Raw genomic sequence first — 14,955 nt, forward strand, 5'->3', positions numbered from 1 at the left:
CAGTGGTGTCAGGATCTTTTCAAAAACACAGTTTTTGTCAGCTCTGGGGTTAAAGTTCACATATCAGCAGAACAAATGCATCTTCCCACCTCCCATCTTCCTTTTTCAATGCACGGAGGTTTGATAGCTTGTTGCTTTTTTTTGAGGATGTTGCTTTACTGTCACAGTATTAGTTTTGATTGTTTGAATGAAGTAACAACAGATGGAGTTCTTAACTGCTTTCCATTCCATCTTGTTTTAAAGGAATGCACGAATGCTTATAAGCACAAAAAGAAGGTAGAAAGAACAAGTACAATTACAGGAAGACACAGAGACATCTGCAGCAGAGGTCAGACTCCTGAGCAAATGAGAAGTGCTTGTGTACAAAACAGTTCAAAAGAAGAAAGCTATGAAACTTCCCAGGCTTAGGGAAATGAGTATGAACTCCTCTAGAAAAATCAAACAGCAGAAAATTTCTCTTACACCCTTTTCATAATACATTTTCCTAAATCTATATGTGGAGTGAGAAAATCAATCATAAATTAAGAAACACTCATTTGTTAAAAAGCAAAACAAAACACTAATAAATTAATATAAATAAAATAAATGTAACTACACCTAAAACACAAGCTAAGGTGAAAGCAAAGACCTGAGAAAAAAAAAACATCAGTAAGCATCAACAGAAATAAAAAGTAAAATGGACTTTGCAGAATCAGTAAATGAAAATAAACAATGAATCACGTGATAGAAATTGAGGTTTCATTTTCACAAAATGCTTAACATTATTAATAATGCTTTCAAATTTTGGACAGAAAAAGAAAAAGGCACAGTGAAGTTCCATTCACTGATGTATACTTTGTTCACTTCTATTACTTCCTGAATCTGAAGAATAAAAATTATAACATCCCCAATGATTCATTACAGTCAAAAGAAATGTAATGCAAATATGGCATAGCATCTGATCAGGATATGTTAAGACACTGTTTTATTTACTCAAATCAGTAAGTACTACAGAACCCAACTTATAGTCTGATTACTACCGGTTAATACAGAACACTACAGAAAAGAGTGATTATTAATTCAGCATTATTATAGATCAGAAGATTATGTATTGCTGAGATATATTCTCAACCAACAGGCCGTATTTGTGTAAACATCATTACTGCTTCTGATATATTGTTTTAATAGCAGCACTCCTGCAGCAATACGGATCATTAGGTAAGAAGAGCAGGAAAGGTCCTGTCTGAAACCTATGAATTTATCTGTAAAACAAAACCAACCAGTAAATAAAATTTGTTTCCTCTTCCTTCTCCAAGGTGAGAGTGTTTCTCAAGCCAAAGCAGCCCCTGGCTGTACCATCCCAGCAGCAATCCCAGGAAGCAGCACTGACCTCCCTCTCGCACACTGCAGAACTGATGGCCCAGGTACCTCGCAAGAACTCTTGGGACTGCAAGCTATAAACGGTTACTGTGTCTTAACATTTTGGTTACAGAGTGTAAAACAGAGGACATTCTGTATTAAAGATAAGGGTTACCTAACAGGAAAGGAAACAAATTATGAAAGAGGTTTGGGCTAAACCTACCTAACATTAATTCTCGGTCAAACATCAGGTCTTGTAGACATCCTGTACTAATTTCATGAAGAAAACAACCACACAAACTAAATGCAATCTCCCTCTTCACATAAAATAAAAAACAGCAGCAAACAAACAAAGAAATCCAAAAGAGCTCTGCAATGATCTGATTTACTCAAAGAAGTTTAGAAAGGTTAAATTGGTTTCATCACTAATGTATTAGATCCACACTCTCCACCTAAAATAAGTGCCTGTGAAACTCCTCCAAATGCTTTGTTCTGAAGGCCATTATACTAGCACTAAATCAAGAAAGGTAATATGAAAAATGGAAAACGAAGATTTCTTTTTACAGTAAGCTATAAAATATAGTTCAGTCAGAGAGAGGGTCTGAAAAAGTAATATTAAAGGGATGCCGTAAATCACACAGATTTTTTATTTTATTTATTTTTTTTTTTTAGTGAACTACCATGCTTTGGCTTAGAAACAGTAAATATGGAGATTCTCTTCATAAAGTGTTCCTGGCAAGTAAGTTCTATTGAGAAAAGGTTTGCTTACAATTTGAAAGCAATGAATAGCCAGGATGTAATGAGAAACAAGCATGATCTACCTCCCTAATTAATTTTCCTTCTTCACCTACACTGTCACTTGTTATGATAATGTGAATCTTAACCTTAATGAGAAATTTCATACCACCTTGATTAAAGATACCGTGAATAACATCACTCTTTTTATTTTGTTTTTATTTTAATGAAGAATCTCTTTATACTCTCCAAACCTTCAACAAATGTAGTGAAGTTCTGCTAGTGAAGAAAATAAGCTATCTGCATATAACTTATGTGCCAAATGTTAAGAGACTGATTTATATTCCATGTTTTAAATGAGAATTATGCTATTAAGCATGTTACAAAATGATCATGCTCTCTGCAGGAAATGTTCATGATATTTTTTTGTAAATGTAGTTTGTCTGGGGATGGTTTTAAAGTGTAAATCCCTCAATAAAATTGTGTATGCATCCTTTAAAAGGTTTGTGAACTCAACAAAATAACCTGTTAAAATTCACATAATATTCTTAAAATATTAGAAAATATTAGAAAAAAAAATCAACTTCACAGAAAATTTCAAATGTCTCTGTGAACACTGACGACAACACACTACAAATACATACAAATAACATTACACTGGGTCCACCATCCTACAACTGGATCTACTGACACACAGATTACAAAATACCATGAAATTTCAAATAAATACACAATGTATTCAGTTTAAGAACTAGAACTGATTTTTAAATTGAGAAAATAAAATAAATTAAAATAAATTAAAATAAATTAAAATAAAATAAAATAAAATAAAATAAAATAAAATAAAATAAAATAAAATAAAATAAAATAAAATAAAATAAAATAAAATAGTCAATTAAATGGTTATCATATCATTAAAGAGTGGGATCCTCTGGCAAAATGCGAACTTTTTGCAGAAGATTAGTGTTCTACTTTTGACAAAAGAGAAAATTACTTCCTGAACACAATGTTTAAATGGCATCAATGAGGAATGAGCTGTCTTGCATTTGGCACTTCACAAAATCCATCCAGACTTCCAAAAGCATTATCTAGGAACGAGTGGTGTATCACTTTCTATCGCTTTGGAAAACACGTAACTTCTCCTAATTTTGCATTACTGTATCAGACTAATTTAACTTTCACAACCTTAACGGGTTTTTTAGCACATTCCAAATTGTCCCAGATGCACCAGGAGCCCCATACAACTGCTGCCCATTTTCTCACAGCCAGGGATACCCAGGGTCCAGTCCTGCAGCCGCCAAGGCACAGCAACTATTCACCTGCTGGGTGCACCTTATCTCCATGGCCCTTGGGCTAAAAGCCTGAACCCAGCAGCTGTTCAAGAAATCTCAGTCTAGGAATCATTTGGAAGCGATCAGACAAATACCCGTAGACCAGTCCCACCAACTTTAGGTCGCATAGTATCTGCTACCATACAACACAAAGAAATGGAATTCCATTCATCATTATTATCCATCAGCTCCTAATTTCAGCTACTTTTTCAAAACAAGATATTTATTTATATTGCTTTCCTCAAGGAGCTTTCGGGACTGTTTTTTGAAGGACATATAAACACCTACAGGTATAAAATGGCAGAAAAAAATCTAAGGAAGTCAGGCACCAAGCAGTCTCAAAAACCCCACGTGCTCTTTTCTGCATCTCACTGTGCCCAAATGTATTCAAAAGCCTAGTTCTGAGGATCTATTCTTTTTTAAATCTGTGGGCTAAAAAAATTTGCTTAAATAAATTATTCATTTTACCAGCTACAGAAGAAAAACATTAGTAAATATTAGTGCAACGGCATGACTTCACTCTTGCAATGTCTTTAAGGACAGTGTTCTACAGATAATTCACTCTCCAGCTATGCACTTGTGCTTACATTGGGAAATATCTATGCACTGACAAACAGAACTGGCACACACTCCACCAGAGCCACTGCTGCAGCACTTCAAAACCTTACTCTCTTGATTCCACGAAGGATGGCATGCAACTGGGGAATGTAAAACTAAAAAAGTTGAACAAGCGAAATTATCTGGAGGCACTTTCATTCAGCATATTTTATCTAGTTTACTATGCAGGACACTAGGAAAAGCATGCAAAGGATAAGATGACTTGCACACACATAACAAATGCAGGCAAATACCAGCTTTGATCCCAGTAATTTTGTTGGAAAGCTCATTTCTCCATAAAACATGCAAGACAGAAAGAAAGAGAGAAAGGCAGAAGTGACTGAATGCAAAGGGAAAAGTGCTTGCAACTTAAGCATAAGTGAAGGGGAAAATACAACCTTAGAATTAAGGTCTTTTGAATACAGGAATAATAAACTTCCAAGGAAATGTCACTTCACTTTGACTGAGTTTCCCCAATTGGGTATTGTATATATATAATTTTATATATATAATTATTAGGCACACACTTTCCATGTTCTTTCCCCCCAAAAGCAGAGCTGACAATGGTGACAGCAGAGTGTGTAATTAGTTTTTATTGTTCCCCTGACAGCCTTAGCTCTGGAAGGACCCCTTGCCTTTTCCATTGTAAATGTTATGGAAAAATACACTAATGACAGGCATTTAATTATGGGCACAGAGACCATGATGGGCACTGTGCCAAAAGTGATTGGCAGATTTGGATACCAGATATTCATAGCAATGGCTCTTTTTTTCCCACACCTAGTTACTCAGATTACTGAGTTCGTTGTTGTTTTGTTTTGTTTTTTAAGTACCTTTTCTAAGCTTTACTTATTGGTTATAGATACTATTACTTGAAGGCAGGAAAAACAGACAGACAAAATGGTATCTTTTCGCTCAAAAGCAGCAAGGTTTTCTGAAAGAGTTCTATCCAGTGACAATGCCATCAATGTAAAAGAAATCCCCAACTCTGGCACATGGATGACATTTCTACTTATTAAAAAAAATAATATTTATATAGAAACAGAAAGATATTATGTCCCCTAATACATCTTTATTAAGTATTTACAAGTCTATCTCACATTCAATTGTAGTTGCTGAGGTGCTTTTTCGCCTGATTAATTAGCAATTGGGAGACACGCTTTTTGGCAGCTTATGTATCCCTTATTATTTGGTCTGGTTTGGCACAAAAACTCCCTTTTGGGAGCACCAGTATTTGTACTGTACCCCACTTAGTGATGGATCACTAATTTTTAATAAACTAAGCCCCAAGAGAACTATAAAAAGATGTATAAGTATTTTGGAGCAATAACTGTAAACAAATACCAAAAAAAAAAAAAAAAAAAAAGGAAGAAAAAAGAAAAAAAAAAAAAAAAAAAAAAGGTGGGGAGGGGGGAGAAAGGAGCCATTTCGATAAAGAAGTTTTAGGTCTTTTCCAGACTACACATGGACAGCCCATCTAGGAGATCACACGTATTCTGAAGACATGAGTCTGTATTGGCTCTCAATCCAAATCTCTGCCTTCATCTTTAAAAAGCTTTTAAAAAAGGGACTAGCTAATGTGGGTGCATATTTTCCTTGAAGAATATATCTGAATGTCCCCTCACTGTTTCTCATCCCTCCCCCACCACCAGATGAATGAAATTACTCTGTGAAGCAGATCTCTATGAAGAATGACCACCCAATTCTGGACCAAACGGTACTAAGTCTATGTAGCAGTCACAAATCCCTGACTACACCGAACAAAGCAACATTATTCCTAAGTGGTAAGTTTGGGAATATAAAAGTGAAGCTGTCTGGCTCTAAAGTGGAAACTTGCAAATAGCTATAGAGTCAATGTTGGCTCTCCATCCCCCATGCAGCTGGCTCTCATATCAGTAACTTCAAAAATGCAGTTTGCCATTACGGTAGCTTAAGGCACTCTATGTGCCAGTGCAATGACCATGCTGTGTGTGTGTGTCAGAAGGTCAATACTTTCAAATTCCAGAGTCTCTTTATTTCCTTCTTTTCAGGAAACAATAAGTAAGAGAAGAGGATTGATAGATCCTACTTTGTTAACTTCTGCTCTAAAAATGCCCTGCCTGTATGAATGCATAACTATTTTTAAAATTTGATTAGACATCAACTAGAAGGAAAAAAACACAAAAAAAAAAAAAACCCACACACATACACACAAAAAAGAAAAAAAACTACCACACACACTCAGAAAAAAAACCCCAATGCAGCTGTTTTTCCTGCTCATTAACAACATTAATTAGCAAATATCTTTGGAGCAACTTTTTAACAACTCTGTGGAAGCCAACATCATTAAAGCTGTTAGCAGTCCTCACCTAACACTGACAAAGTAGCAGAGCAAACTGAGAATTGTACCACAAAGATCATTATCAAATCTAGCAGTAGGTGAAATATTTACTTTTATTCCCAATCTCCTCACCAAAAAAAAAAATAATCTAGATATTATTTACACAGCGCTACCAAATGGGCAAAACTATAGCTACAGACTGAAATTATTTTGTTCAATTTCAAGGAAAAGATTTAGAATACATGGGGCTCCAGCTTCAAAGTCACAGATTGATGTAAGATACTCAAATTTATGTACAAAATTAAAAGAAATATGAAGTAAAAATAAAGATCCTGTCTACGGCACAAGTACTGTAATAAAAATTAATATGTATTTCATAACGATTCCCTCTGAGATTAGATAATGGGATTAAGGAATGTGTGCAGAGAGAAGGAAGAAGTTCTTCAGAACCATAATATGAATATGAAAAGAATTACTTTGAAGTTCACAAAAGCAAAAAGGTAGTTTCACTGCTACCCACGAGGGAAAGGCCACAGTGCTCAACTGCTGCTGACAAACAAACCACAAAATGTGAATATGCCTCCACTGACCAGCATCCACCCACAAGCAAAATATGAATACATTTTGGGGAAGAAAAATTATGTTCTTTTAATGAATAAAGAATGCTCATACTACACAGTAGATGCTAATTTGGGCACAAAATACATTGTAATAAAGTACACATTTCCTAAATGTCATGAGGCTAAGTTGTATCTGTAAGAATGAAATAAAAGGATATTTCAGCCAAGTGATGAAAGAAAATGTATTTCACACACCATATTTTTACCTCGTCGAATGATTCACTACCAAATCATATCCTCTCTCCGCTCCAAAACCATTTCATTTACTGACACACAAAAAAATTAAAATGGCGTCTATAAGGAAAAATCCAAACAGTTTTTCAAGAGTCAAATAAGAATAATACCAAAAAACTGAAAGTTACTCAGTGATAAACAAGCAGGATTTTTTATCATTTATATTATTAATTATTATTATTATTATTATTATTATTATAGGTATAACTTTTGAACAAATCCTTGTTCTATTAATATGCTGATTCAATGATGGAAAAGTAAATATAAACAGTAAACTATTACAAACACTGTAAAGGTTTCATCAGTCTATGATCCCCTTTCTTTCACACCATGTACCGGCCTGGATAGGTACACTCTTACACCAGTCTGTAGTGCAAGTGGCAGAATAAGATCCATAATCATCAAGGCTTTTCAAGAAAAAATTGCCAAACCTGAAGAATTATATGTAAGGAGCTGATATTAGCAATTCAAGCAGATCTGGCTAATTAACAGGGCTCTTGTGTATCTTCTTGTTAGCTGATTTATCTTTTGACAGCATTTTTACTGGCCATGCATTTAAACATAAAAGATGTCCATGTAAGTCCTATCATACCAGATAGAGAAAGCAGGCATCTAACTCCCTACATTTTGCAGCAGTCAAAAGTACACAAACTTTTTTTTTTTTTTTTTTTTTGTAAAACTAGGATCTAACAATGGATTTTCATCAACCTGTCAATGGTAAAATATGAAAGATGCATTCCCAAATGAAGGATGTACAGGAGTTTTTCCTTTTCTGTTATTGGAAACCATGATGCTCTACAGGAATGAACTATAATCTCAATTCTTTTTTTCCCCCTCTTTTTCTTATTTTGAAATATTTGATTTTAACACAACTTAATTTTAAAAATCCATGCAAGTGGGAATCCGTGATTCTGTAATGTAACAATTTACGTTCATTTTCTTTAAAAAGCAGATTTCACATAACTATACACGTTTACACATTGTAAAATAATACCTACCATTTTAAATGAGCTTAGCTATCATTTAAGAGCCTGTAGAGGCTACAATGAACTGGGAGAGAGCACAAAGGCAAGGAAGACTTCCAGTGCACGAAGGATCCCCTTCTTATCCTCTTCTTCCATTCAGCTATGCTGAACTACATTACAGTAGGGTTTACTCACAATAAATGTAATATCACCAGAAAGCAGTTTCAATAACACGTCTGTTTATTTTAAACCAAACGTTTCCATTTCATTCTATTGCTGTGTTGCTGACTGACTTGATTTTAAGCACAAGCGCAAAGAAAACTTAAACAAAACAGGACCCTTTATTCTCCACAGTGAATTACACCATTCAGAAATGCTGGAAGATTAGATTAATCATGAGACTGAAGACATTTCTCAAAAAATCAATGCTCAGAACCGGATGGCAACAGAAGAAAATCCCCATTCCAAAATACTTCTCTTTGCCTTGCAAAATCTGAAAGGCTAACAGAAAGCCAAAGCAGGACATGTGCATCTCATAGCTATGAGGAACTACTCCTGCTTCCTCTCAAAAAGGTTGTGTCTTTGTTAACATTTTCTCTGAGGAGATCAAAATGACCAGCCTTCCTTACGCGCTTTGTTGAAGCCTAATATTCCAACCTGCGGTACACTGCCCAGTGACATGGCTGCTTCAGGCAGCAGCAGTAACAAGGTACTCTTAACAAGCCCAGAGAGTTCTCAAAGCACATGCCTGCAATTTCTGTGTCAAGTTACGTCTGTATGCTCAGGCACCAACCCACCTGACTACCATCAGTCGTGGGGCTGCCAGCGTTGAAATGAAACGGCACAAAAGGAAGAATGCCAACAATTAAAACATGGAACTTCCATCGTTTGTTTGTTTGTTATTATTAATATTTTACTTTAAATTAAAAAAAAAAAAAAAGTCTTTGCTGGAATGTTAGAAATAAAATTGGTTTGTAAAATTACTCATCATCTAAATGTTTAAGTTTGCTGATTAAAAATTATAGCGATTTAATTCTCACACAATAATCATGATATTACTCCATGCTACACCATCGTTTAATTATACATTTCAATGCACGCATACATGTACCCTTGCAAACATACAAGGGCTGCTCCAAAAGTAATGCCTCTTATTTTACTATATCGATCCACAACATCAGAGGTGGATGGTGGTGGTACAGCAGCAGAGGTTGAACCTTTCACCAATATTCTGTTATATGTTGTTGCCATGCAACAGATGGCAGCAGAAGAGCAGCCTGACAACAAAATGGCAGCTAACATGGAAGTGTTAACATGGAAGTTGTAACATGGAGCAAAGCTGTGGAGCAGAATTCCTCCGTGCAGAAAGAATTGCACCCACTGCCATTCCTTGGCACTTGCTGAACATTTATGGAGATCAAACAGAGTATGTGAGCACAGTGATGGGGTGGTGTGTTCCAGCAGCAGTGCCAGCTCCAGTGAGTCGCCTCCACTGATGCAGAATTTACAAGCTCAGTGTGCAGGCTCTTGTTAATGGCTGGCAAATTTGCATAGTTAATGCTGGTAACAGGGTTGAAAAATGGTGTTTTGTAGCATAGAATGTAGTCTATCAAAAAGTGCTATTGTGTTGTTCGTATCTGCTGTAGTTTACATGGAAATAAATTGGAGGCACTACTTTCAGAGCAACCCATATACATCTATACACATGTATACACCCACTGAATGCTGTGCATATTCACATAAGAATGTATACACATATTGCACAATAATCCATAAGACTGAAAAGATATGAAAATCATGAAGGACTCAGGGCATTCATTTACTTTCCCAGCCCAGCGTGAGGCTGGTTGATTGCCGGAGTCACAGCTACACAGAGGGAGAGAGGACAGCTCTTCTTCACCCCTCCCTCCCCAAAATGATATGGGGCTAGCAGAAAAAATAATAATAATAAGGTAGTAAAGTGCTCTGTCTGCATTTCAAAAAGACTTGCTAAGAAGCTTTTCATGAAGACCATTTACCACTTAACAAGGTGCCTTTCACAAGAAGGTGGAAGCCAGTGAAACATTGTTCTTTGTGTGGTTTTTCCATAGAATGTTTCCAACTCCCTCAAAAATCCACTTTTAAAATAAACACCAGAGTTCTTTTGGAGACACAAGCCGTTAGCAAAACTACTAAGGGTACAGAAAGCAGGCGTAAAGAATCGAAGGCTCTGGTACTGATCTTTTAACTACAATAAATCAGTCAGAGATTCTTTCAGTTCTTGAAACAGGCTGCCGGATAAAATGCTTTCAAAACATAAGCTATACTGCTTATACACCGTGAGTACTTAAGGGGTATTATGCTTTCTTTGGCACCCAGAAATGATATGGAATACCAAAGCCAAACCAATGCGTCAATTTTGCCCTCTTCAGCCGCAGCTTAGGAGTTGTTCTTCATAAGGGCAAAGGCCTCCGTCCTATTCCAACTGCGTGGTTTCCCCATCTCCGTACTCAGACAGAACCAGTCCAAAATGGAAAGCAAACAAACATAAAACAGTCACATGACCTCAGCATACACAGTCACTACGGCGATGGTGAAGCCCTCAAACGCAGGTAAGCAATGGGAGGACTCTGGTCCACCTTGCACACCCCAAGAAGCACAGGGAAGCCAGGAATGGTGCTAGGGCTGTGCTGCAGCACTGGGGCAGCATTCTCACACATCTGCACATGCAACATCTGCAGCAAGACTCAGGCGTCACAAAGCTCACCTTGGCAAAGTCAGATGCCCTGACTCAACCTCAAAATTCACCTAACTTTAAGGATCCACGTTGGAAAACCCTGTTCCAAGCAGAGCGTTTTCAGAAGCTCATTTTCCTGCACAATGATTCCCAAGTATCTCTCTTAGCAAAAATTCTACCTCTGCTGATAAAAGTATGGTATCCAGGTTAGTAACTGGAGCTAGTCAACTGAATGTGAAATGATACTGCTGTATAAAATTCTGTAATCACCAGATGATTTTTCAGTTTTATTATCCCCATAAACAGATGTCCACACACACAAAGAAAATACATCAGCATCCCACGCCTTAACATACTCAAAAGAAGTTTTTTAATTTTATACACCATTTTCTTACATAAGAAATAGCCAAATCCAATAACACTCCTAATAAAAAAAAATACTCGCTTTCCTGAGACTTATGAGGCTTGGCCTCTTCATCATCCAGACTCGAATTGCAAGTATTTTTAACTACCTTGAAACCAGCAACCATTTATGAAGCTACAGAACCTGCCAATGAAATAACTTGGAGGAAAATACCTATGTGTAAACCACAACCATGACGCAGTCCTGCAAGCAGAAAAATGTAATAATTACCACAAACAGTTCAAGTTGAACTTTGACAAGATTAAAAGCAGTAGCAAGTGCTAAGCCAGTAGACCGCTTCAAAATTTGGCTCAGGTGCATGACACTTTGGCTGGATTTTCATTACAAGGACAGCAGCTATCAGGATTAAATGCATATGCTCCACTACCAAACAAACTCCCAAAACTACTTTGGATTCAGAGGAATATTCTGCAACAAGAATACTTTGCTCTCCTGAGTAAGACAGCAGGCAGCACTGAAAGGAATAAAGGAGATGATTAGATTCTGTGTATGCCTAATTCTGAGTCCATGAACAATGAAAATACAAAAATATGAGACATATTTTCATGCTTACTCAATGAATAATTTCCAATCCACACACACATTCATACACACACAAAAAAAATAAACCAAACATATATGTGTTATATACTTCAATAGGCTACTACTTAAACTCATCTGGCACTGGACTACACCATTTATGGCACTTCATGTATGCTGGTGATTATATCAGATAACGTGGCCTAAAATATTTGCAACAACAGACTGGGGCTCCGTAAATACACGACTTTCTGTTCCTCACATTCACAATAATGATCCTGTGGCACTTTTTAATTATTCTTGCAGAACTTTGGCAACTATTCAAAAAATGTTATATCAGCTTCGTTAATGGACTCACAGGCTCTTTTTATTTACCAAAATACAATTCACACTCAAAATGAGATGCTCATCAGTTCACTTCTGTGTCTCTTAATAAGGAGATCTTTCCGTACGTTTGCTGGAGTTTCATACTAGGAAAAACTGACCATGATGGTATCTGAGGTAAACTGAACCATTACTGAATTCTTTGAAGACGCTTTCACAAAACCTCGCTTTACTTTGCCTTTAATCACCATCAACTGTATCAACATTAATTAGTCCTACACTGGTTTGTTAATTCTGAATAAACACAATAAGGAGGTAAGCTGAAGCAGGGTGGCCGCATTAGGGACTGAGGAATGACAGAGTATTTTGCCTTCCCACTTCAAACTGTTATCTCACTCCATGCATTCCCACTTACTTCTATGTGTATAAAACCAGACTGTTCCTCTCTGAATCTGCCTATCTCTGGAGGCAGATAAATCACTGTGAAGTTGCTCCTACAGCACTGTTAGCTGACCCAAAAGAGCTGATAACCAAACTGAATTTTGCCTTCACCCCAGATCCTGACAAAGTGATTTCAGAGCAGAAGCACTCCCTTTTCTCTGGGTCTCCTGCGCCAAACCCATCAGGCATGTGCCTGCTTTTCTGTAATGCTCATGTAACTTAGGAGGCACAGTGCTTTAAAACAAAGGGGAAATTTGCCTGCACCCTGCTCTTTCTTACAGCTTTAACTCAGGGATAAACATGGCACATCCAGATGGATGAAAACATTGTGAGAGGGCAGTGAACATCTTATGAGAGAAATAAGTGCTTGTTTCCAAATGGGAAGGTTTCGCAGTATCTTGCAACCAAGTCTTCATGCAGTTATTTGGAAGAATAACAAAACTAAGTTTTCTCTGCAGTCTGATGATGTTTAACATTGGATTAAGAAGAGATTTCATTAACACTGGTAAAATACCGTTAAACTTATTAAAATCCCCACAAATCCACTCAGTGCACAATTCTGCTGTCCAGACAAGGGTTGCCCGTCCCTTTTTCTATCGCTGCCCATGTGCAGCTCTGTGTGCCCAACACACACTGCAAAGTTAAAAATCCCGAATGTAAGGCTATGTTTGAAGCATTTTATTTTCAGCTGCTATGCCAGCAACATGTGCAGATCATTTAGGCAAACCTATTTCTTTTCAACAACCCTGCTTGTGCCCAGTGGGATTTGTGAATATCATTTTATTTTTTCTCCAACAGTAACATTTCATTTTGCCTAATGACAGCAGAGAAAAAAAAAAGAAAAAAAAAAAAAAGCTGCTTTTGAAAGACAAGCAATTCCTGAGACCCGTGGTGTTTGGTATAACTTTTCATCTTATTTGCAACAAACTATTTTATTTTATTATTTCAAGTAGCAGACATAAGGAGAGTAAAACGTAGAGACGGGCACTTAAAACTGCAGATGCTCATCACTCCCAGACACGACTGCTACTTTGGGTAAAACCTTTTTGTCTTGAGCTCTTTGCGCCAACCATTTAGCGCTGCGGCGCCGGGAGCAGAAGGCAGGGCTGGAGCACGGGACAGACTGCTGCCTTTGCGCACTTGGATATTCTGCCTTAAACTTCTCCATCACCTATTCTGAGGCCGCTCCGGAATACAGAGCAGAGGAGTTTTCTGCGGGCGACACAGATCTATTAAAAAACATGACCTATGACAAAAATCAATGCGCTAATCTTAAACCAAACAGCAGTATCAGAGACATAAAAAAGAGATAACCTAAGATAAAACGGCCCCAAATTTACTTAGACTGGCTTGACAGGTTTAAAAAAAAAAAAAAGCAAGAAAAAAAGAAAGTATTCTCGCACGTACTGCAACAAGGCAAAAAAATGTAAATCCCCAGGTGACTTTTTACCCAAACACATGGATACCATTTGGAGCGGGACCGAGATTTTTCCGATGCTAAACATGAAGGAAAACTCCAGAAAAACTGCACGAACCTCCCTTTCCCCGGAAGGTCGGTGCAGCAGCCCGCGGCAACCGCCCCCTGGGCACGGCACCTCGGCGCGGGGCGCGGGCTGAGCCCCGCTCCTCCCGACGCCGCCGGCACCGCACTCCACGCCCGGGTACCGACCTCCCCCGACGGGCCGCGGGGCAGAGCTCCGACCTTAAGAGGGACAGCGGTTCCCTGCGGGCCGGCTCCCCGCTCCCGGCCGGAGGCGGAGGAGCTCCGCGGGGCGCAGCCCTTCGCGCGGCCCGAGCGCTGGAAGCGCCGAGCTGCCGGGAGGTGAAAAATATCCCCCCGCATCCCTCCCTCCTTTTCTTCTCCCCGCCGCTGTTCGCAGCCCCGGCCCTCCGGAAAAGAAAGTTTTCCGGCCCACCACGAACGGGAGCAGTCGCCGGGCTGCGGGTGGCAGACCTAGGGCCGCTCCCCGCCGCCCCCCTCCCCGTCCCCGCGTACCTGGGGTTGGTGCTGTTCCAGTAGACGGCGTAGCGGTCGGCCACCGCCTTGGCGCCGGGCTCCTGCCCGCGCACGCACACCCACAGCGCCGCGACCGCCAGCAGCAGCATCTCCACGTGCGGCATCGTGGGGAGACGGATGCGGAAAAAATCGGGAAGAGGCAGTGGGGAGGGAGGGGGAAAAAAAGCAGAAGTAAAAAAAAATAAAAATTAAAAAAAAAAAAGAGAGAGTGGAAGAGGCCAAGCCTTCTCGGGTGCACGAGGGAATAACCGCGAGCAGTGGGGTCCGCGCCGCGCCGCAGCGAGCGAGACGCTTGCGGCCGCAGCAGCCGGCGGGGAGGTGCGGCCGCGGGGCTCAGCCCGGCAGCGGGCGGTGCGCGTTCACCGGGCGTCCCG

At 38.9% G+C, this 14,955-nt stretch overlaps 1 protein-coding gene across 1 annotated transcript in view; it reads right to left on the bottom strand.

Moving 5' to 3' along the window:
- EFNA5 (ephrin A5) overlaps positions 1-14,704 on the bottom strand; it is a 207,641-nt gene extending 192,937 nt beyond the window's left edge. The window contains exon 1 of the mRNA XM_065744237.1: positions 14,561-14,704. Coding sequence (XP_065600309.1) covers positions 14,561-14,685 — 125 coding nt within the window. The 5' untranslated portion in view covers positions 14,686-14,704. The remainder of the gene's footprint in view (positions 1-14,560) is intronic.
- Positions 14,705-14,955: the final 251 nt, after the last annotated feature.

Source organism: Cyrtonyx montezumae, unplaced genomic scaffold, assembly GCF_038088225.1.
Source record: "Cyrtonyx montezumae isolate F1298 unplaced genomic scaffold, pur_monq_1.0 scaffold_30, whole genome shotgun sequence".
NCBI lineage: Eukaryota > Metazoa > Chordata > Aves > Galliformes > Odontophoridae > Cyrtonyx > Cyrtonyx montezumae.